The sequence below is a fragment of the Mustela erminea genome, chromosome 1 (genome assembly GCF_009829155.1).
Source record: "Mustela erminea isolate mMusErm1 chromosome 1, mMusErm1.Pri, whole genome shotgun sequence".
NCBI lineage: Eukaryota > Metazoa > Chordata > Mammalia > Carnivora > Mustelidae > Mustela > Mustela erminea.
In genome coordinates, this window is record NC_045614.1 from 219,968,654 (window position 1) to 219,991,876 (window position 23,223).

General features: G+C 50.7%; 1 protein-coding gene across 6 annotated transcripts in view; it reads right to left on the minus strand.

The window, feature by feature from the left end:
* Nucleotides 1–6,429: 6,429 nt before the first annotated feature.
* MCM3AP (minichromosome maintenance complex component 3 associated protein) overlaps nt 6,430–23,223 on the minus strand; it is a 49,866-nt gene continuing 33,072 nt past the window's right edge. For 2 of the 6 annotated variants that reach the window (XM_032357819.1, XM_032357793.1), the window contains 9 exons: nt 22,319–22,472; nt 16,470–16,728; nt 16,165–16,262; nt 14,501–14,891; nt 13,141–13,398; nt 12,641–12,770; nt 10,631–10,834; nt 7,823–7,973; nt 6,430–6,721 (listed from right to left, as the gene is read on the minus strand). In XM_032357819.1, coding sequence (XP_032213710.1) covers nt 6,563–6,721; nt 7,823–7,973; nt 10,631–10,834; nt 12,641–12,770; nt 13,141–13,398; nt 14,501–14,891; nt 16,165–16,262; nt 16,470–16,728; nt 22,319–22,472 — 1,804 coding nt within the window. In that variant the 3' untranslated portion in view covers nt 6,430–6,562. Of the gene's footprint in view, nt 7,079–7,709; nt 7,974–10,630; nt 10,835–12,640; nt 12,771–13,140; nt 13,399–14,500; nt 14,892–16,164; nt 16,263–16,469; nt 16,729–22,318; nt 22,473–23,223 lie in introns of all 6 variants that reach the window. The other 4 variants (XM_032357799.1, XM_032357782.1, XR_004289126.1 and 1 more) reach the window with 4 other exon arrangements.

Below are 23,223 nucleotides of genomic sequence, written 5' to 3' on the forward strand. Positions count from 1 at the left end.
CGTGAGGAAGGTCGGGGCGCGCCCGAGGCGCAGAGGCCGGGGCGGTGCGGCCGAGGGGCTCCGGCGGGGACGACTTTGTGCCCTGGAGCGGCCCGGGTGGCTGGAGGTGAGAGCGCGAGGGGAAGACCGTGGCCGGGAGCTGAGGGCGCTGCGGGGCGGGGAGGAGGGAAGGGCCTCGGAGGAGGCGCCTCGGTGGCGGGGACCCCAGAGGAAGCCGGCGGCAGCGGCGCGTCGGGAGGCCGAGCCCGCGGCCTGGGGGTGGGGCAGGCAGGGGGCGTCGGGGGCCGCCCGGGGACAGTCGCGGCCCCTCGCAGGGGTGCCGGGGCTGTGGGGCCCCGGGATGAGTCCAGGGTGGACGGTCTGGACCCCGAAGGGAGGTCGGGAAGGCGGAGACTGAGAGCGGCGGGGCCGGGAGGGGCCGCGGGGGGGCGCGGCGGGCCTGGGGCGGGAGGCCTCGCCCGCACCGACGCCGCACCGACGCCGCACCGACCCCGCACCGACCCCGCACCGACCCCACACCACCGTCCGCACCGACGCCGCACCGACCCCGCACCGACCCCCGCACCGACTCCGCACCGACCCCCGCACCGACCCCACACCAACTCCGCACCGACCCCGCACCGACGCCGCACCGACCCCGCACCGACCCCACACCACCGTCCGCACCGACCCCGCACCGACCCCCGCACCGACCCCACACCACCGTCCGCACCAACGCCGCACCGACCCCGCACCGATCCCTGCAACGATCCCGCACCGATCCCGCACCACCGTCCGCACCGACCCCGCACCGCCGTCCGCACCGACCCCGCACCGACCCCACACCACCGTCCGCACCGACGCCACACCGACCCCGCACCGACCCCCGCACCGACCCCACACCAACTCCGCACCGACCCTGCACCGACGCCACACCGACCCCCGCATCGACCCCGCACCAACTCTGCACCGACCCCGCACCGACGCCCGCGGCGCGTCGCACGAGCCCCGACACAGGCTGCGGGCGCGCTCTTCGGGCCGCGGCCCCCGCGGCCCCTGCGGCCGGATGCCAGGTTCGCGACGGTCGAGACGCTGGCCGCCTCGTGTCCCGGTTCAGGAGCCGGTGACGAAGACACGGCGCTCAGAGGACACACGCACCAGCCTTCCGGGGCGAAGGGCTAGTCTGGAGGACACGCCTGGACCCGCCCTCCAGAGCGCGGCGCTGACCCACCCCGCACCAGAGGCCTGCCCGGGCGCGCTTGACCCCGGCCGTCCTCCGCGTTCACCAACCCGGACCTCCTGGGAGCAGAAAACACACGGACGTTTGTCTCCAAACGCAGAGAATTCGGTGGGAATTCGGGCTCCAGCCAACATGGACATCTCAAACCCTGAGTCTGGCAAAGCCAGGGGAGAAGGAGGTTTCAACTGGAGCACAGTTTGAGTTTTGATATTTTACTGGACTGGACTTTCTATGAGCAAAGTAACTTTTTTTAAAAGATTTTATTTATTAATTCGACAGAGATCACAAGTAGGCAGAGAGGCAGGCAGAGAGAGAGAAGGAAGCAGGCTCCCCAATGAGCAGAGAGCCCGATGCGGGGCTCGATCCCAGGACCCTGCGATCATGACCTGAGCCAAAGGCAGAGGCTTAACCCACTGAGCCACCCAGGCGCCCCAATAACTTTATTTTTGCATTGTGGAAAGGAAAAATGTAAAAATCCATCTGAGAATTCACAGATGAGAGTGTCTACGGACGGTCATGGGAGAAAATAATGCTCCTCTCTACTTGCACCCTCCCGATTCCAGCTTGTTCAATGAACTGCGTACAAAAGACTCCAAAGTTTTTGGCATGAACGACTGGGCATAAGACGGTGTCATGTAAAAAGTAGAAAAGGTGTTGGGGAAATTTCAGCTTAGATTGGGGAGACATTAAAACATGCTCATTAAACATGCAAGTAGGTACACTGGAGTGGGCTGGTGTTCGAGAGGACAAGAACAGCGAGAGGGATTTAGGAGATCCCTAGTTTTAGGTGATGTCTGAAAACATAAGATTGGACAAGATCAACCAGAGAGTATTGCAAAGAAAAGATTTTCAGGATGAGCCCTGGGGCACCAATAGTTTCCAGTTCAGGATTGGCCAGAGAACCAGGAGAAAAACCAGAGGAACTTGGAGTCAGGGAAGCCACGTGAAGACACAGTAGTCTTTGTAGAGGTTCTGGAGGATTGTAAAATGAGCACTCGGAAGTGATGATTAGATGTGGTTGGACAACTGGTTGCTGACTGATGGGAGCACTCTTAGAAAATGGGAAGACAGGGCGCCTGGGTGGCTCAGTGGGTTAAGCCTGTGTCTTCGGCTCAGGTCATGATCTCAGGGTCCTGGGATCGAGTCCCGCATCGGGCTCTCTGCTCAGCGGGAGCCTGCTTCCCCCTCTCTCTGCCTGCCTCTCTGCCTACTTGTGATCTCTGTCTGTCAAATAAATAAATAAAATTAAAAAAAAAAAAAAAGAAAGAAAATGGGAAGACAAAAGCCTGGCGGCAGAATGTTGAGTTTTTTTAGGAGGAAATTTCCAGTTAAATATGTCAGACTGAGCACAAGCACTGACTTCCATTTCCCATCTAAACTCTACTTATGTTAAATAATAGAAGATAAAAACTCACGTAAAGTAATGGGAGAGGAGATACCAGGAGACTAAAAGATCAACAAAATTCTAGAGGCTGTGATGTAAGGAGGAATAACTGACCTAGCAAGCCGGAGAAAAGCAGAAACCTGTATATGGGCGTGAAACCATCAGGAAAAGACCATTCTTGCTAAAAAAAAAACCAAGGAAGGTGCAGAAATTGCAAGACCTTTGAATAAACACTAGGGTGATAGATCCCTTACTCTCAAAAAAAAGAAAACTCTGCCACTGGACTCTTCTCTTCACATTTCCTAAGATTGCTCTTAGCAGTCACAAGTTGTCTGATCACATCTAACGTCGGAGTCAGAGCAGGTGTGAACTCAGGGACCACACAGAGGGCCACTGAAAAAGGAGGACGAGTGAAAGTCTTACACTCTTGGAGGAGCCCAGTCTTGCTTCTTCCATTCAGCCATACAGCCTCAGGCAATAAGAAGAGGATTTTGCTGGAGCAAATGGCCCCCCAGAAGTCCTGCCGACATTGGCATCTGAGACCCAGTGGGCAAGTGAAGAAGCCTATCAGCTGACAGGCTTTCACAGAGCTTCCAACAAGCTCCTCAGAGCCCCCATCCTCCATGTGAGCCAGACATTTGAGGAAAGCCTCTATGACAGAAGACAACAAAACACATCAAAAAAGGAAATTTTGAGACATGGAGATGGTGCAAGATGTGTAAAAGGACTTTGACAAAAACATGTCCTCCGGGGTAGGATGTTACGCCCCTGAAACAAGAAACATCTGACACACTTTCCCTCATTTTCCTCATTACTTACCACCCATTAGCACATCAAACAATTTGCCTATTTATCTTGTTTATTGCCTATCTCCGTGGGGCTTGAAATTTGTTGCCATTTCCCCAGCACCTGGAATAATGCCTACACATAGTAAACGTTCTAGAAGTATATATTGAATAAACGAATGACTAGGGTTCAATAAATAAGAAACATTAAGATGAAAGACTCTCAGGAATAAAATATACAGCAACAGATTGTGAAAGTCACTCAACAGGAATATAAAAGGGAAATTTTAGGATAGGATAAAAAATAAAGGAGAAAAGAAAACCAGAGGACTGGCTGGGAAGGGACTGCAAAAAAACCCAGAGGAAATATTTATTGGGTGATAGAAATATTCTACATCTTGGGGCACCTCGGTGGTATGGTTGATTAAGTGTCTGACTCCTGCAATCAGCTCAGGTAATGATCTCAGGGTTGTGAGACTGAGCCCTGCATCGCTCCACATGGGGTGTAGAATCTGCTTCAGATTCTCTCTCCCTCTCCCCCTTCTGCTCATGCTCTTTCCCTGTCTCTCTAAAATAAATCAATCTTTTTTAAAAATAAATATTTTGCATCTCTAAAAAAGAAAAAAAAAATAGAGGATCAGAGCACCTGGGTGCCTGTCAGTTAAGCCTCTGCCTTTGGTTCAGGTCATGACACGAGGTTCTGAGACGGAGCCGCGCCACTGGGCTTCCCACTCAGCGGGAGTCTGCCTCACCCGCTGCCCCAGCTTTGGTCTCTCTCTCACTTACTCTCTCAGATGAAGAAGATCAGAGAGGAGGAGAGGGAGAGATGGAGGACGGAAAGGAGGGAAAGAGGAAATTCACGGATCGATCCAGGTGGTCAAACGTCCGAATATTAGAGGAGTTCCAAAGGGGAAGAATATATTAAATAATCTCAAAACTCCAGCATAGGTGGATAATTTTCCAGACCGAAAAAGCATGGCAGATTGTTTTTTAAAGATTCCTGCTGGGTGCCCGGGTGGCTCAGTCAGTTGAGCGTCCAGTTCTTGCTCCTGATCTCAGGGTTGTGACATCGAGCCCTGCAATAGGCTCTGCACTGGGAGTGGAGCCTGCTTGGGATTCTCTCTCTCAAACAAAACAAAAGATCCTCCAACACCTCCCGTCTCACAGGCTGCTGTACAGTGTGACCTCAACACTCGTCCCATCGAGAAAGGGTATCTTGTCCCGTCCCTTGCATGTGCAATCAGACGCTTGTAATACAGTGCTGTGAAAGTTACCCCGCAGGAGTTCCAAAGCTGGGCTTGCCCTTTGTTCACTAGGACACTTGTACTTGGAGCCCTGAGATTCCGTGTAAGAAGTTTCACTACCCTGATGCCACCTGGCTGTGAGTAAGTCAAGCCACATAGTGAGGTCACATATTGGCCACTCAGGTTGAAAGCCCAGCTGACCCCCACCCCCAGCCAACAGAGCAACGTCACCTGCCAACCATGTGAGGGAACTTGTCCTGGACATCCAAACTAGTCAAGCCCTCGGGTGCCTGCAGCCCCTGCTGATGCCTGACTACAACTCTATGAAAAATCCCAAAAGAAAGCTGCCCCGGCTATTCCTTCCCAAATTTAAGCTAGTATGTATGTTTGGGGTAGTGTGTCACATAGCAGTAACCACTGGGGAAGGAAGCACTACTAGGTGCTCAGGACGACAATATGCGTGGGTAACAGGGAGGGGAGAGCATCAAGCATGGTGTTGAGAAACACCACCAGGGACAGAGATGATCTGTAAAACTTCCAGCAACAAAAAACAAACATAGGGACATGATTACCAACCTAAAGTTCTATTTCCATTCAAATGATGAATCAAATTTAAGGGCAGAAACAAAGACAAGATACTCAAGTTCACGGGGCTGCTAGAGAATGGGCTCCATGGGAATGAGACAGCAAGAAAAGGAAGAGGAAGACACAGGACTGAGAATACAGGAAGTACCTACGTGATGGCAGAAGGATGGGTGTTTCCCAGTAGGTTATCTCCATAAGAAAGCAGAACTAGCCCGTTACGGTGTACATTCTAAGTGTCAGAAGGAGCTTTACACTTAGGGCAGAAAGTTCCGGGTAAACCGTAATAAGAACACAGGAAAACAAGTCAATATAAAAACAAGGCCTCCTGCAGATGGCTCAGATTTATTCCTTCACACCAGCTGCCAGCAAACTCATGATTATACCCTTCCTTCTTCACCTAGATGGCTGCAGCACCCCTTTCAAGATTCCTGGCTGGTCTTGCTGACCATCCCCATAGGCCATTTGTAACCGAATATGTGGGGGCACCTGGGTGGCTCGGTCAGCTAAGCGTCTGCCTTCAGCTCAGGTCATGATCCCAGGGTCCTGGAATCGAGCCCTGCATCAGGCTTCCTGATCAGCGGGGAACCTGCTTCTCCCTCTCCGCCCCTTCCCCTGCTCTCTCGATTGCTATTTCAAATAAATAAAATCTTTTAAATAATTAATTTTAAAAACTCTGTGACCTGATCACTTTCCTCTAACAGATTCCCACAGCACGCAGGGTAAGGCAGCAAGGGTCTCCGTGGTCTGGCCTCTGCCGTCAGTGGGCAGCAGGACGAAGCTGGCACCTCTGGGTTTCCATGGCATCTTCTCAGCCACATGCCACTGTCCCCAGCCCTGCCCTGCACTCCTCTCCAGGAACTCTGCTCTCTCCTCCACCCAGTCCTCTTGTCTCCCACTGCTTCCAGGGCAGGGACATGCCCCATGCACCTCCTCTGATTCCTAGGTACGTGTGCAGTTGGCTCTCTCATGTAAGCAAAGTGGGCCTGGCGAGCCCAGCTCCTGTGCTTTATTCTCCCCTGTATTACTGATGTCTGGCCTATCAGTGACTGCAGCTTTGCTGTGACAAGGAATGAGACACACAGAAATGCAAGCTGCAAACTCCCTCAGGGCATATGTTGGTGGGTGACAGTCTGAGGAGATGAAACATAACAATATCAAAGACACTACCCTAGAGAAAAGAGCCTTTCGTTCTGAAAACTAGGAAAGGCCTCATTAGACATTCAAATGGTTTATTTGCATGATTAATAATCACATTTCCAACAGTGCATCAAGCATCTGAGAATAACATTATTTTGAGTAAAAGCAAAAATCTTCTGGAGACGTTCCCTCTCTCAGGTCCAGGAGCTCAAATGTCCACCATGTCCAGCAGTGCAGAGAGATGGAGCTCAGAGGCAACTTCTTCTTCCCTTGAACTCTGCATCAGCCTTTCCAGGTGCTTCAGCCTTTCGCTCACAGATGTGCCCGTTGCCTCTGACAACTGCAGCTGCTCCCCTGTCCTTTCGTTCTATTTAAATAAAAAAGAACCTAAAAATAGTTTGGGGATATCCATAAACCCAAATATATTCTCTTTAAGGGCAGCAGATCTGGCTCGTGTTAGAAACTTCATCTGGTATCTACTGGGCTCAACAAACACGCCTCTTAGCCTCTGCATCCTTCCAGCCTCTTCCAGCACACACGTCTACAGCTGCTGTCACCTGCACACGGAGTGTTACCTTCAGATTGTATCTTCAACGACTTTCAGTGTCAGTCATTTCTACAAAATATCACTATGGAGGCCTATGAGCTACTCCATCACATGACCTGTAATAGCTTAGCCAGACTCTCATCTTTGGACATTTAGTTTCCACTTTTATGATTAACACTACAGTGAACAAAAAACAAAACAAAAAAAACCCGTTAATTTTTGTTATATATCGTAGTTTCTTTAGGGCAAAACTGTTAAGTGAACGTGTACAGATATTTTTAAGGAATCTGCCAAATGATCAATGTAAACAGCACGTCATCTTAATTTGCTTTTCTCCCCATTAAAGGGCTTCCAAAAGCCAGTCCAGGAGCATACTTTCTACCTGTCCAGCATTACGTATCTATGATGAAAACGCTATTTTGCTTCTTTTACCCCTGGCGGAGGATGGTGAGGCGGAAGGACGCCGAGCTCTGGAGCCAGTCAAGTCTGGTTTGAAGAGCAGCTGGACACCTCTGGGTGAGCCCTGACATCTGCGATTTTTACCTTCCTCGTTCACTAATTTTCCTCAGGGAAAGTGAATCCCAGAAAGGAAGTTTGGGGTGAGGCCAAGGCTTGGACATGATGTGCACAAGCGGAAGCCACCATCATCACCTCGGTTATTCTCAATGCCCTCACCGCTTGCCAGCCAACAGTTACGGGGTTTGTTCAGTTTTAATGCCGCTCTCCCTTCATTTCACAAGTAGGAACACAGAATTAGTTGGGCCTCTAGAACACTGACAGATAAGTTTAAGAAAATATCTTATTTAACCTGATAATTTATTGGTCATCACAACACCGTACGACGAATGGAGACGTTACTTTTCCCAGCCATTCCCTCAGTCTTGAATTCTAATTCAAATGCCAAATGTACTCTCCTCCCACCTGAGGGCTGGCCGTGGTCACTGTCTTCATCACAGGTTCAAGAGTGTGAGGCAGAGACACCAGAGTCTGAGGAAGGTAGAGGGGAAGGGCCCTCGAACCCGTAAACACTCCGGAGTCTGCAGACAACCACTGCTGAAGCTGATCTTCAAACCTAAAGCATTTGAGAATGAGGGAGAAAACATTTAACTACCATTCACTTTTCTCTTATAAACTTTTTTTTTAAGATTTTAAGTAATCTCTACAACTAACATGGGACTCTAATTTACAATCCTAAAATCAAGAGTCACGTTTCACCACCTGAGCCAGCCAAGTGCCCCTACTCCTAATTTTTTAAAGCTTCACTTATTAAGGACAGAACAAAGTTATGACATCAACTGAGAAGCAGAACCATATTCTTAACATTTTTAATCTTCTCTTTAATTTATAAGCCCAAATTAGATTTAATGGAAAAGGTGGCATTTATGTAAAAAAACGCTTTTGGCTGTTACTCAACATTACTCATAATTCTCTCATTTGGTTCATTTTCTCTGGCTTATTTTGGTTTATAAGTAACTCTTCTCTCTCTTTCCTTTTTTGAAGAGTTCTTTATCTTAGCGAGACAGCACACCAGCAGAAGAGGCAGAGGGAGAGAGAAACCCAAACCAAGCCTGCAATGAGTGCAGAGCCCAACGTGGGGCTCGGACCCATAATCCTGAGACCATAACCCAAGCCCAAATCAAGAATCCGATGCCTAGCAAACTGCACCGGCCAGGCACTCCAGTGATGCTTATCTCTTGATAGATTATCCAAACGCATGGACTGATGCTTACAGTTAAAATTAACTCAAAATAATATCCCACGGCCACCTAACACATTTCAGAGTTTTTCACTCCACACACTTGTCTTTTTAAGAAAAACAATCTGAACTAACTGCTGAAATGATACTGACCTAGGAAAATCTACTTTGGAAATCACAGCACATGCATTCACTCTTCCAACCATGTTTTTCTCATGCCCCCACCAAACACCAGACAGCATTCTAGGGACCTGGTACACACAAGGCCTGGCTGTAAGCAGCTTATACTTCAGTGAGGAGAGAGAGGAATACAAGGTGAGGGAAATGTGGTCTGAAGGTGAGAAAGACAAAGCAGGGATATGACCAGAAGGTTCGGGGGGACGGCCAAGGAGGGCCTCCCTGAGAAGCAGACATTTGACCACAGACTAGACGGGAGTACAAGGTGAGGCATGGGGCTATCAGGAAGGTGGCCAAGGAGTTCAGGCAAAAGGAGCAGCAAACACGCAAGCCTGGCTGGGCCCTGCCTGGAAAGCTGACGGAGCAGAGAGATCAGAAGGGAAACGGGATGCAGCTCATGCGGGGCCTGCCCGGCTCATGAGGATTCTGCCTTTGGTTGGAGAGGAAGCCACTGGAAGGTTATGATCCAAGGGGTCACACCTGAAAGGCTCACACTGGGTCTGCCAAGACTAGACCACAGCCCACTACAAAAAATGGTCTGATTTTGAATCTATTTTTCATAGAGAAACTAGGATTTATGGATGAACTGACGGTGGAGGGTTAATTCCAAGACATCCGGCCGGGCAGCGGCAGGACGAAGCCCCTCCAACGCAGACGACCATCGAAGGAGGAGCTGATTGGGAGAAACCTGGGAATTCGATTTGGGATGTTAGCACTGAGATGCCTATCAGGCATCCTAAAGTCACTAATGAAGATTTCAAGAAACCAGCTGGATATTCGTCTCTGGATTTCAGAGAACTCAGGGGTTGAGATATGAATTTGGAGTTGTCAGAATACTGATGTTATTTAAAAATCCATGAAACTGGATGCTTTCACTGGGGAGTCAGGTGGGAGTGTGGGGGGCAAGGAAGAACCGGGAGAGTCCTAGGGGGAGTTGCCAGCTGGGCAAGAAAGGGACGCGGGGCCTCCCGGGAGCAAGGAGGGAGAGAACAAAGATACGGACCGCTGCGGGGACAGGCTCATGTTCAGCTCAGCTGCGTGCAGGCTGCAGTGACCCTGACCAGAGCAGACGTGCAGGTCGGGGGGCTGGTCAGGAGAGACTGAGAAAAGAAGTGAGGACCACACTGTTCTGAGTTTACAGTCAAGGGAGCAGAAACTCAGGCATGGTTCCCCGGTCTCGGTGCTAGGGGGCGAAGGGACACAACAGAGAGGGACGCTCACCAGAGTGTCCCGCGTGGGTGGGAGATGGATCCCAGGCAAGGGGAGAGGCTACCCTTGGTGATAAGGCAGACCCAGGGAGGCTGCTGGGGGTGGGGGGTGGAGTAGGGGCCGCCTTGTAAACTGCCTTCTTCCTGGCTCCCTCGGAGACCATAACCACAGGGGCGGGAGACACAGGGGAGGGTCTGCAGCGTGCCACAACGCCCCAGCAGCCTCCGGCTTGCCAAACGCAGAGAGCTGGTGCCGGCCACACACTCGGCACTCACTAGCCGTGAAGACACTCCAGAAGCCAGCCGCACCTTCTTCCCACCAGAAAACTTAGGACTGACTCAATAATGAACAGTAAATGAAACGATTTCCAGTAAGAAACAGCGTAAGACATACTAAGGCCCTGCCTCTGCCTTCAAGGAGCCGGTACTTCACATGTCCGCCTGGCCTTTTTCAAGTCAAGCCCCGTCGCTGGGGTCCTCACTAACCCCGCAGGAAGCAGCCTGAAGGGTCCGGTGAACAGAAGCGACCGGACTCACTAACCCCGCAGGAAGCAGCCTGAAGGGTCCGGTGAACAGAAGCGACCGGACTCACTAACCCCGCAGGAAGCAGCCTGAAGGATCCGGTAAACAGAAGCGACCGGACTTTACCTCTTGCTCTCCTCCTTCTCCAGCAGCAGACTCCGGGACAGACACTGCGCCAGGAGCTCCTGGGCAGAGGCTCCGCACACCAGACCTTGGGGACCGGGAACCACCCGCTCTGGGCTACGTTCGACATTCCTCTTCCCTTTGCGGTGCATGTGCAGTAACGGGGCCGGAAACTTGTTCGCAGGATGAAAAGACTTTATCCCCAAACTGCAAGTACATGTTGTGAAATGGTTATGGTCAAGAGAGAGAGACAGGGTTCCTCGAGCATCAGGGGTGCGGGTGTAGACAGAGTCCCGACCTTGCCTATTTCTGGCTTCCCTGGGGGGTCAGGCTTGGGCACAGTGGGAGGGCAGCCTCTGCCTTACGACGAGGCTTCCCTTCTCTGCCGAGCAACTACACGCTCGGAGCTTCTCTCCTCGGAGTTTGGCTTCCCCCTCCCAGGGTTAGCAACAAGGTCTCTATTTTCCCCTAATATTGGCGAAGTCCTTATTTTTACATCGAGCTCCTAAATGCCGTGTAAGTCATCTCACAAACAGTGGGAGAAAGGGGATCTACTCTTTTTCCTGAACAGATGTCAGTGTCTGTCCTCTTCTCACTGGTACGGCACGGTGCTTCGTCACGCGTGGTTGTTTCCAGACTCCCCGATCTCTGTCTGCTGGAACTTTACCGTGTGTTCTGGTAGCAGGCACGGCAGACCCTCCTTGTTATTGTAACTCAAAATTTTCTCAACAACTGCTACACATTCTGAATTTCAGAATTAACTTGTCAAGACCAGGGGTATAAATCCTTTCGGGTTTTTGATTAGAAATGCCCTGACGTTACAGTTTAAGAACGGACGTCTTTACAGCACTGCAGTGTCCATCAAAGCTAGCCAGTCCCTCATTTATTCAGGTTTTCTTTGCACCTTCAGGGCCCTGAGAGCTCCTTTCACAGGGGTTTAGTGCCTTTCCTGGGTCAGTTTATGTCCCTGTGTTAGGGGTTTGTCGCTGTGGTGAACGGCAATCTTCATCTGCTGGAGGCCTGTCTGACCACCTTGCTGAGCTCTGAAGGATGGAACCTTCAAGGGTGTAACTACTGATTTTCCTGAACTGACAGTTCTACTGTGTGGAAATGACAGTTCCTCCTACCTTTCAATATTTATGTCATCTTATCTGTGTCCCTGAACTGGACATTTCCAGGACAACAGTGAAAAGTGACATCAGGGGCAGCTCAGGCTGGTTCTGACATCAGTGTTTCTAATGGCTAAGCAAGAAGCATTTTCTTCTCTTAGTAGGTTTATGGTAGAAAGCCTTATCAAGCTAAGGAATTTTTTTACCGAGTTTGATAAGAAATGTTTTTAGGAATGAGTATAAATTGAGGTAAGAGGGTATAAATTTTAAGAAAAGCATTTAGGGGCGCCTGGGTGGCTCAGTGGGTTAAAGCCTCTGCCTTCGGCTCAGGCCATGATCTCAGGGTCCTGGGATCGAGCCCCGCATCGGGCTCTCTGCTCAGCGGGGAGCCTGCTTCCTCCCCCCACACCTGCCTGCCTCTCTGCCTACTTGTGATCTCTGTCAAATAAATAAATAAAATCTTAAAAAAAAAGAAAGAAAGAAAGAAAGAAAAGAAAAGCATTTAAACACTGAAATGATCACTGTTTTTCTGCTCTGACAGCAAATAAAATGAGTTGATTTCTATTGATGTGGTTCATCCTGGGATAAAGCCTCTTCGTGAATTTTTTTTAGGTACAAGATTATATGTGCTAACACGTTTTATTCAGTACTTTTGAACCAGGTTTATTAAGTCAGATGAGATGTCAGCTTTCTTTTGTCTACACTCTCCTGGCTGTGTTACACCTTCAGAGTCAGGTCTGTCTGATAAATGACGTGTTTGCAGAGCGATTATCTGTTCCTCGAGTACTTGTCAGAATATACACACAGTGGGCTAGAACATTCATGTTCTATGCACTCTGGAGGAGAATAATGCAGTTTGTTCTGCTGCCTGTCAGGACAGATACACAATGGGCACAGATCTTACCGCTCCTGGCTCAGATGTAGCTCCTTCTGGGTCTGCATTCTGGCTTGTTCCCATGACAGAGGAACATCATATTTTTTCAAGTGGTTTTTAAAAAAATATACACATATCTGACCATCTTCACTCAGAGCCTCTGAAACAACAGCACAAAGCAAATGAGAAAATATCAAAAGAGCAACAAGTGATTGCTTGAAATTTGTTTAAATACACCGATTTAAGGACAAGCCCTACTGATTAATTAAAGTCACAAAATTATGTGACTCCCAAGCTTAACCAAATACGCCCCAACATCTGTGGGTCATTTAAGGCTCAGACAGATTCACGTCCAGACTATGGCATGGCCAGTCTAACTACTCAGTCACCAAAATCAAACTTCGAGCCAACCTAGGGGCCCATTTCAGGGAGGTAGGTCCAGGTTCTCCTGGAACATTCCTAGCTCCTCCCAGTGTTTCCAGTCACCTGGAAGTCACTGACGTGACCCCACAGCACCGAGTGCTAACTACCTGTTGTGACAGGAAGCCTGGGGGGCGTCCAGTCCCTCAGCTTGTGGTTGATGCACAAAGCAATGACATCGTCCCATGGGATGTCAGCGACCGAGGGCCCCGTCCCCGGGTCCAGGGAATGGCTTTTGCTCTTCCACCTGCGGTAGGTTCTGCAGAGCAGGTTTTCCACCTGGGACTGGAGGACGGGCTGCGTCTGGCGAGAGCTGGGGATCTGGGAGGCATACTGGACGACCATGGAGCACATGGGGAGCCAGGGCGCTGCAGAGAAAGCACCTCCTCAGTTACAGGGTTTGGCCAAAGTACAGAAAGCCACTACACGAAAGGTGCTCCCTCTAGTTTCTTAGAAAAAGACAACTGTGTATTTGAGAAGTTTGCCTTCGAATCTGAAAACAAGAGAATCACAGCGGCTGAGGGAGGGAAGAGCATCTCCCTCCCAGTGTCCCAGGAAGAGGCGCAGTCACCCCGGACAAGAGTCCGCTCTAGAGGCTCTGACTATCCGGGCCTGTGGTTGCACGAGAAATCTGCATTTGAACCAGCAACCAGGTGGCTGTGGTACAGGAAGTCAGGGTTTCTCCTGGGGAACCCTGTCCTAGCTCACGGCACAGCGATTTATGCTGATTTCCTTCCCTTTGGGTTTCTTCAAGAACATGCATCTGTTGGACCTACTGAAGGCCACACCCCAAAGTTTAGAAGGACACCTGAGGCCTCTGTTCCACAAGGCCCACAAGGACAGTGGTCCTGCTAAGGCCACATGCTGTGCCACGTAAGTAGCAAAGAGACTCATCCCTCCTTCCAGCGTCAGTAAGGGAGGAGACAACCTCCTTGCCCAGCCCAGGAGACCTAAGAAGTCTTCATCCAAACAGCCGCAGCCGGGCACGATCAGAGTCACAGAAGAGAGGCTTCTCCAACAAAGAAGGAACCCTGGTGTTAAGGCAGTACTGAGCGCATGGGCCCAGCAAGCCGGCAACGCAGGCAGGGCCACCTGGTCGCCAGGCTCTCTGCCCCCACGCCCTGTGCCAGAGGCAGGACAGGACCTGCTGTCAATTCCAAAACCACAGGCCTTGGGTTAAGGATCCCTCCCGACACCACTCACCACCTTCTTCCCTGGGCTGTGCGGACACCCACAGACTGCTCTACTGGTGGGAAAGAGCCAAGCGCCCCCCCATCCAGAGAGCCCCAACCCTGAGTCCTGAACCGAAGGGCAGGTGCGAGCAGGCACAGCGTGGGGACGGGGGAGGAGGACACACGAAGCTCACGCCAGTGCCCAGTACCTGCCAGACTCAGTAGAGTAAGAAAGGAAACAGGAGGCTCGGCCGTCCACATTCCCCCCCAGCCAGGACCCCTCCTCGTGAGCACGCACCCCCCGGCGGTGGAAGGTCCATCTGGGGCAGCTGGAAGCTGAGCACAGCCTGCCTTAGCCAGGCCAGGTGCTCCGGGGCGTTCCAGTGAAGGTGCGGGAGCAGCCGGCTGCCCCCCGCCTCGGCGAACTCGGTGACAGGCCAGGACAGGTCGCAGAGCTGTTCAGAAGACACCAGGGAGGCCAGGAAGTGCAGCACACTGTTGAACAGCTCGATGATGGCTCCGGGCTCCTGCGAGGCCAGGCCGCCCTGCCGCCTCTCTCTTCTGTCACGGAAAAACCGGCCACTAAACTCGCGCCCAACGCCGTCTTCCACGTACTGAATGAGGGTCTGGCAGCAAAGGTCCAGGGAACAGGGGCAGTGGGAGACCAGCCACTGCACGGCCCGCGACACCTGAGACACACAGACAGTCAGAGGAGGCTCGCTTCAGCAACTCCGCCTGTTTCTCGGAAAAAGCTTCCAGAAGGTGCCCCGCCCTCAGCGGCCACAGCGGGCGCCCCAGCAGGCACCAGCCCGGCAACCACACTAGGAAGCAGGCAGAGACTCCACTGCAGATGAGTTCGGCCTCCTGAGCCTCCCAGAGAGGGGCTCCAGGTCCCACCCTATCCCCAGGAGTACAGTCTGCAGGATCACCCCGGGAGACGCGCGGGCCCCAGGGAAACCAGCCCCGAGCGCCGTGTTGGCCGTGCGCAGGAAGGGGAGCCGTGTCTCCCCACTGCGGAGGACGAGCGTCTCCCTGCACGCCCCGCGCTCCCCACCCGGACATCCTTCTTTCTGCGGCCGCTCTCACCGTGACGCCCAGCACCTCGTCCCTAACGGACTCCCACCGTGACGCCCAGCACCTCGTCCCTAACGGACTCCCACCGTGACGCCCAGCACTTCGTCCCTAACTGAAACTGTTGCCACAGAGCCTCTGAGAAAGGTCCATGAACAACTTAATTGGCTGCAGAGAGCAAGACTGTGGGGCATATTTTATCTTTTATTTTGATTTCTGCTTATATTTTTTGAAACAGGCCTATCAAAACAATAAAGTAAAAGATCCAAGCGGTGATATGTGCAAGTTGAGAAACGAAACAGGATCAAAGAAGAAGAGAGGAAAAAACAAAACAAGAGGAAATCAGAGAGAGAGGCAAACTGAGACACTCTTAGGCACAGGAAACAACCCGAGGGCTGCTGGAGGGGGTCCGGGGTGGGAGCAGGGGTAGTCGGGCGATGGACCTTGAGGAGGGTGCGCGATGGAATAAGCAGCAGCTATTACGTAAGACTGATGACCCACAGACAACTTACTCAGAAACCAGCACCGTAATACACTGTATGATGCTGAATTTACATAAAATATAATTTTTTTTAATAAACATATATTTTTAGCACATACCCTCCCCAATGTCCATAACCCCACCCCGCTTCTCCCAACCCCCCTCCCCCCAGAAAAAATAATTTTCTAAAAAATCCAAGAAATAACATACACTACATTTAAGACAGAACAAAAGGGGACAACTGAAATGTCTTACAGGGCCTTTAGAAGTGACGGAGACTACACTGGGGAAGGTGTGTGCTGTGGTGAGTGCTGTGAGGTGTATAAACCTGGCGATTCACAGACCTGTACCCCTGGGGCGCATAATACCTTATACGTTAATAAAAATTTTAAAAAATAATGAAGACTTACCTTAGTTGTGCCTTGTAAATCATTAATGGAATCGGGGATCACAATAACAGTATAATCTGAAATCAGCTTAGCTGAAACCAAATCCCGCAGCATCAGACCTTTGACAGAAACAAGTGGAGGTCACTGTGCTCTGTTCTCAGTGTGCAGACAAACTAACACATCTCCCTGCATGGACCCAGCCCGCCCTGCTCCCAGGCACCGCTGCCCCGTGACCCCCTGCGCCACACCGCAGGTGCTTCCTCAGACCAGGGGCTCGACCCATTTATTATCCGCGCTGGTCCACCAACAAAATCGCCTTCACAAACCATCTTCCACTTCCTTCTCCATGGCGTGCCCCGCCGGGCTAGGTACGAGGACCACGAGTGGAAGCGCAGGCTGGAAGGGCTTGGCCTGGAGAAGCTGCTTGAGCTGCAGCAGTGCGGACAGCCAGTACACGTCCTCCTCCGCCACATCCTCACTCTCCACTTTGGGCGGAAGCAGCAGCATGAGCCCACTGGCTCCTAGGAGCTCCTTCTGCATCTCCACGGCGTCGAGGGCGTAGTCGCTGAGAGCACCGTGAGCCACCTGGAACAACACTGAGACCATCAGGAGGGACACGCCGGGGGACAAACCAGCAGAGACAGGGGCGGAGGGGGGCCCTGAGCAACGCAGCCAAATGCTCACTGCTCGCCGGGCTGTCCCCCCTCCCCGAGACTGTAAATCAGTGCAAGAAACAGCCAGGCCAACAGATAATTCAGCCTCTAGCCGTAACTGTTGGAAGACGTTACTTTAATCCGAACTATATCCCTTAAACAGGTATAAAACCAGGTAAGCCCAAAACACAAACCAGGTATGCCCATGACAACAGACTGGGGTACAGGCAAACAAGCAGCAGACAAGGGATTCTGACCAGTTTCTAGAAGCGTCGTGCAGATGGGAACAACCACTGGATTAAGGAAGCAGAGGAAGCTAGACCTGAAGGGCTAGAGATGTAGGTATGGAAGGAACCAGACCAGCTGCGCCTGCAAAAGCCCTAAGCACTCAGACCCAGTGGCACCAAGAGCCAGAGGTGAGGTTCAGGACAGAAAGGACAAGTCACACACAGAGCCGTGGTCCTACAGGTCGTGCAGCCACCTGCAGGCGGCCTCTAAGTGCCTCCTGCCCCCTGCACAGGCGTCCTGCCCTGAGAGGACACAGGCAGAGTGGGGGGACTTAGCACTGGCCACTCCCACTTGTCCCTCTTAGGGACAATCCAAAGGTTCTTTGGAATCCTTTCCAAAGAAACCAAACAATGCAACAAAGAGCCGTGCATCTCCTGACATTTGGGGACACCCCCCCAACAAAGATGGGCTTGCTATTCAGTTACCCTCCCCCCCAAACACAGATCTTATGACCAGCCTTTTAGGGCTTCATTCAGGTACGGCAGTCTCAGGTAAGGTGCCTGAGGAGAGCCTCCAACGTACAAGAGAGACTAGAATAATAAAGGAAATCCAAAGGAAACAGATAATGCATGGGACATAAGAAAACTCAGAGCTCGAAAATCCTAACTTCCTCTGATGGTGCATCCAAAAAATCGTCACAAGATGACATGATAAAAGTCAAATAAGGAAAAGAATGAGGAAATGAACTGACAGATATGGAACAAAAATCTCAACAAGACATCTGGATTACAAAGGCAATGAGTCTCCCAGAGCACAGTATATATAAACAAGACAGAAAATAGGGTAGGAAGGATAAGATGCTCAGAGGGTTAACTGATGAAACCCAAGACCTGTCTCATAGGACTTCAGGAGAGAACAGAAAAAACCAGAAGGCAAACCGGTGGCACGGAGACGCACGAACGTCCCACAAGCGGACAGTCGTCTCCAGCCCACAAGGACCGCCCAGCCCAGCAGCATGAGCGCAGGAAGTCAGCACCAGGCATACCCAAGTGGACCTTCAGAACCCCAGGGACAAAGCACAGGCTTCGGGAGAAAAACAAGCAGGCCAGAGAGAAAAGAACAGGAGTCGCCTGAGACATCTCAACAGCCCCAGATGCCGGGTGACCACAAAGCAAAACTGGAAGGAAAAACCTTTCAACCCACACTTCTACAAACCTCACTAACCTGTAACACCAATGAGGGTAAACACATGTCCAGAGAGTCAAGGAATAAGAAAATCCCATTCCCACAGATCCTTTCTTTGGAAGAAACTAGAAGATGAGCCCCACCAAACAGGAAACAAAACCAAGAAAAAGCAGCTGCTGCTGCCGACGGCAGGACCAAATAAGCACTTGGTAGGAGTCCGCTGTGGTCCTAAGGTCTCGGCAGCTCTAACCCACTGCACCCAAGGGCGCCTGTGTGCGGTGCCACCACGCGGCAGCTCTGTGGCCGGGGCAATTTATTCTAACTTCTCAGAGCCTCCGTTTGTTCTTAGGTAAAAGAGGCATCATAGGATCTCACTCACCTGTGGAATTTACAAAACAAAACCAATGAGCAAAGGGGGAAGAAAGAGAGGAAGACAGACAAACCAAGAGACAGACTGTTAACCACAGAGAACAAACTGATGGTCGCCAGAGGGGAGGTGGGTGAAACCGGCGACGGGGGTTAGAGGGTGCACCTGTCGTCATGAAATAGACACACCCATAAAAATAACGGAACAGAACCCAAAATAAAATAAAACACGTACGCAAGCAGGAGTGGGAGACGGGAGATGACCGTCATGATTCGGACCATCAGCCGCGGGGGAGGCAGGCTTGGCGCTGCCCCTCCAACAGCTTCCCTCTCCCACGGGGACATCAGCTCCTAAACCGGGGACGGGTGTTGCTACATCCCCAGCACTCGGGATAATGCTTCCAGACAGAGAAGTCACTCAGTAAATACTTGTGAAACGCAGACCCGAATGAATGGATGACGACTGCGGTGTGACTTCTGAAGGAGAGAGGCGCTCTCTCCGAGAGGCATAAGCCAGTCCGAGACAGATTAAAAACCAAAACGAAGAAACAAAGCAAACACTACCTAATGGGAGGAAATGAACGAAATGAGAATCAGGAATGCTCAGAGAGCAGAGACCCTGTTGGTGTTCTATAAACAAACAATAACATAAAATATTAAAAAAAAAAATAGGGGGCTCCTAAGAGTACTCATACACGAAGAACTTGCCCAAGGTGAGAGTCAGCATGGGAAGGAGCAGGACCGCGCTACTGGTTTGGAGACCCGAGTGGCAGCCACCCCCGGGATACAAGGTCAGCCCGGGGGGGAGCAAGAGGACGGCACTTTCTCAAAGGAAGGGTAAGGTGCAGTGACAGAGCACCTGGAAGCCTCTACTGAGACGTACACAGCCCACATGCTGGCATATTTGGGTAAAAGTGAATGAAAGACACAGAGAAAACTATATTAAGTGAGAAAATACGGCAATTGTTACTTGCCCCGAAAGTAAGGACTGTAGTCACAGAACACTTGCTGGTCCTGGGGCAAACAGCAGTCACATGGCCCTCAAAATGTGACCCCGCTCACTGAGATAAGATAAAGTGATGATGTAGCCACCCTGGAAACTGGGGAAGGCTGGGTAGGACCATGATACAAAGTTCACTCCTCACCCAGCACGGGGTGCAGCCATGAGGACAGCCCCACGACCCCACCTTCCAGTGGCCATGCCCTTGCACGATCCCCTGCCCTGCCTCACTGTTAATAGACAGAATCAGACTAAAGTGACTGGATGTCACTTCCACAGTTAGGTTCCAGAGAGACTCTGCCATCTGGCCCAGCGGAGGGCCGCCAGCCGCCGTGTTGCGAGCTGCCTCATGGAGCGGCCCCGGCCACAGCCTGCGAGCGAGCGAACCGCGCCGGCAACCGCGAGAGGGACCTTCGAAGCGATCTTCCCTCAGTCACGCTTTCAGAGGAGACCAGAGCTCTGGCTCACACCTTGATTTCTACCTTCGGAGGAACCTTGAGCTCGAGGCCCCAGAGAAACCACCCCTGCACTTCTGACCCACAGAAACTGAGATAATAAATGTTTTGCTATTTTAAGCTGCTAAGTTTGGGAGTGATCTGTTGTATCGCAGAAGATCTATTTTAATGGGAAGTCCGTGAAGGACATCTGAAGTCGGTTAGCCAAGAAAGAGCGACGCAAGTGTGTGACCTGGAAACACAAGAGAAGTCACACCCTGGGGTCGGGGGCTGGGAGAGGGGCAGGGGCTGCGAGGCCTCATGATAAACCACGGGAGGTTATCTGACTGTTTCAATACCTGCAGGTATTGCTGTGATTAAAAGACTTAAGAATAAAGGTAAGAGGCATAGCAAACGGATTGTCCAGCTGGTAAAAGGTGACTTTACGGTCACAGGAAAAAAGGGAAGAACATGAACCAAGACATGACCAGGAGCCGAAACAGCGAGAGCCGAGGTGGCTCTTACCATCTTTAGCTTCCTCTGTATTTCCTTGTATTTCTGAAGTCTCATACATGTATTACGTTTACATTTAGAAATTAAAATAAGTAGTATTAAAATGGAAAAACATGGGCACCTGGCCGGCTCAGTCAGAAGAACATGCGACTCTTGATCTCAGGGTCATGAGTTCAAGCCTCACTTTGGGTGTGGCATTTACTTAAGTAAATAAATAAAATAAAGTGGAAACACAAAATAAAAACCCTATAACCAAACTACAACTTAAAGTAGTTCCAATTGGAAGAGGGAACGTGGAACACAGTATCACTTGCAGGTGAGCAGAGTGACAGGGTGACTTTCCTTAGGCAAAGGAGAGGTCTGGGTACAGCAGGCCACGTCAGGTCACACGGGGGCGAGCAGATTCTCGCTGAGCCTTCCTCTGAGCACGCAGCCCCCCGGCCCTCGTGAGACCCTGGCGCAGTGAGTCACGACCGCGTGAGAGACGACACCACAGGGAGCGGCCGGAGCAGTCCCTGTAATCCCGGATCTGCGCCAGCCGGAAGCCCACACTTTCCACGTGCACCGCTATACTCCAGGTAAATAAAATGCCCATCTGGGTTTATCTGAACACATGCACTAAGACCACGAGTACCTACAACTGATTTATGTAGGCTTGCAGCTAATGAGGAAACGGGTTCTCACTGAACAAGAACCAGGTGACAGCTCTGGAGGGGAGGGTGTGGGGGCAGAATGGAGGAGTGGGGGTCACGGGTTTCCAGGCATGAGTAATCAGGCACAGAAGGCCCAGGACAGGGAATACAGTCAACACTGCCGTGACAGTGCTGTGTGGGGACCGTGAGTACACCGAGCCGAGCACACCGTAATGGACAGACTTACACACCACCATGCAGTACACCTGAGATGTCTGTGAACACTGCACATCAACTACACTTCAATTAAAAAGAAAAAAAAAAGGAATCTCTTGGGGCACCTGGGTGGCTCAGTGGGTTAAGCCTCTGCCTTTGGCTCGGGTCATGGTCTCAGGGTCCTGGGATCGAGCCCCGCATCAGGCTCTCTGCTCTGCTCCGCGGGGAGCCTGCTTCCCCCCACCCCCCGGCTGCCTCTCTGCCTGCTTGTGATCTCTGTCAAATAAATAAATAAAATCTTAAAAAAAAACAAAGGAATCTCTCAGGGAACCAGTTACCATCTGTACTATACGAACACCTATAAAGAACAAAAATTAGAACTTACCGTCAAAAACTGGGGACAACTTGAATATAAAACAAAACCAACTGACCTGAAATGCCCAACACTGAACTTCTACAATAGCTGGGACCCAGTTCAGTGAAAACCGCACAGGGTTAAAAACCATTCGTCTTCTGTGAAAACTGACGTATCAGGACGTTTCAGGAAGCCATTACAACAAAATGTCAGCTACTTGCAAACCACATGACACAACAGGCACTGCGCTTTTGTGAAATGTTCTCTTACCCTTCTTGGGTTAATTACCAGAGGCCTGTGGAGTTCAGGGCTCGTGATCATGTGAATCCATGCATTTGTTCAGGATGGTTTGTGAGTTTTCACCACGTTCTCCAGGAGGTCTGTGCCTGCAATGGTTAAGGCTGACTGCACTCCTGAGAATCTAGGTTGGTACGTCACACCAAGAGGGTGTTCATGGGATGTCATCAGGACACGAGGGGAAACATGACATGGGCTTCTGAGCCTCCTCCACTCCTTCAAAACCACTTCAATAATGTCTGGGAATGAGTGAAATAAAAAAACCACAGAAGTAAATACTCGGGATTCTCACCCACCTTTATACACACATTGACAGCAACAGTCTGGTCCCCTTTGCTGCTGAGCGCGTGAAACAGAGCGAGTGTCTGGATGCCCCCAGCCTCACTGTTTGTGTCGCCCACTGAGCCATCACGTCCCATGAACTTGACTTGTAACCAGTTTGCTAAAATTCTGTGAGTAAAAGAAAATAACATCTTCAAAAAGTTTCTAATCCTAAATGCAAACTATAAAGATTTTTAGGAAAAGTAACAAAGAGAAACACTAGACACGCAGGTTCACAGACACCAACTCTTGCTGTGCCGCTGAGCTCGACAAAACAGCTGTGATCGCAAACTGCAGCTAGAACTCTCCAGGGGCAGCAGGAGGGGGCACTCGTGAGCTCCACTGCCGCGTGATTTACAGTTCTGAAGCACTAAGACTGAGTGACAGAAAAGGTCCTTCAGAGTCTGAAATACAGCTGACCCTTGAACAACACAGGTCTGAACTGTGTGGGTCCAGTTCTATGCAGATTTTTTTTAATAATGACAGTACAGTACTAAAAATGTATTTTCCTTATGATTTTCTTAGTAACATTTTTTCTAGCTTTATTATTTTCTAGCTCTATTTTAAGAATACAGTATGTAACAGATATACAAAATACATGTTGACTGTTTATGTTAGGCTTCTGGTCGACAGTAGGCTATTAGTAGTTGGAGGAGTCGAGTTATATTCAGATTTTTATCTGTGTGGGGGGACTGACATCCCTAACCCCCAAGTCATTCAAGGATCAACTATATACACGTTTGACAGAATCAAATGTGATACCTGAGCTCTTAAGAATTATTGTAATGTATATTTCTTAGTGAATAAACTCATTAGTCAATCAGAAGACAGGCGTTTTTGTTCTAAGAAATGAATCATCATTTAAATACTTTTAAACCAC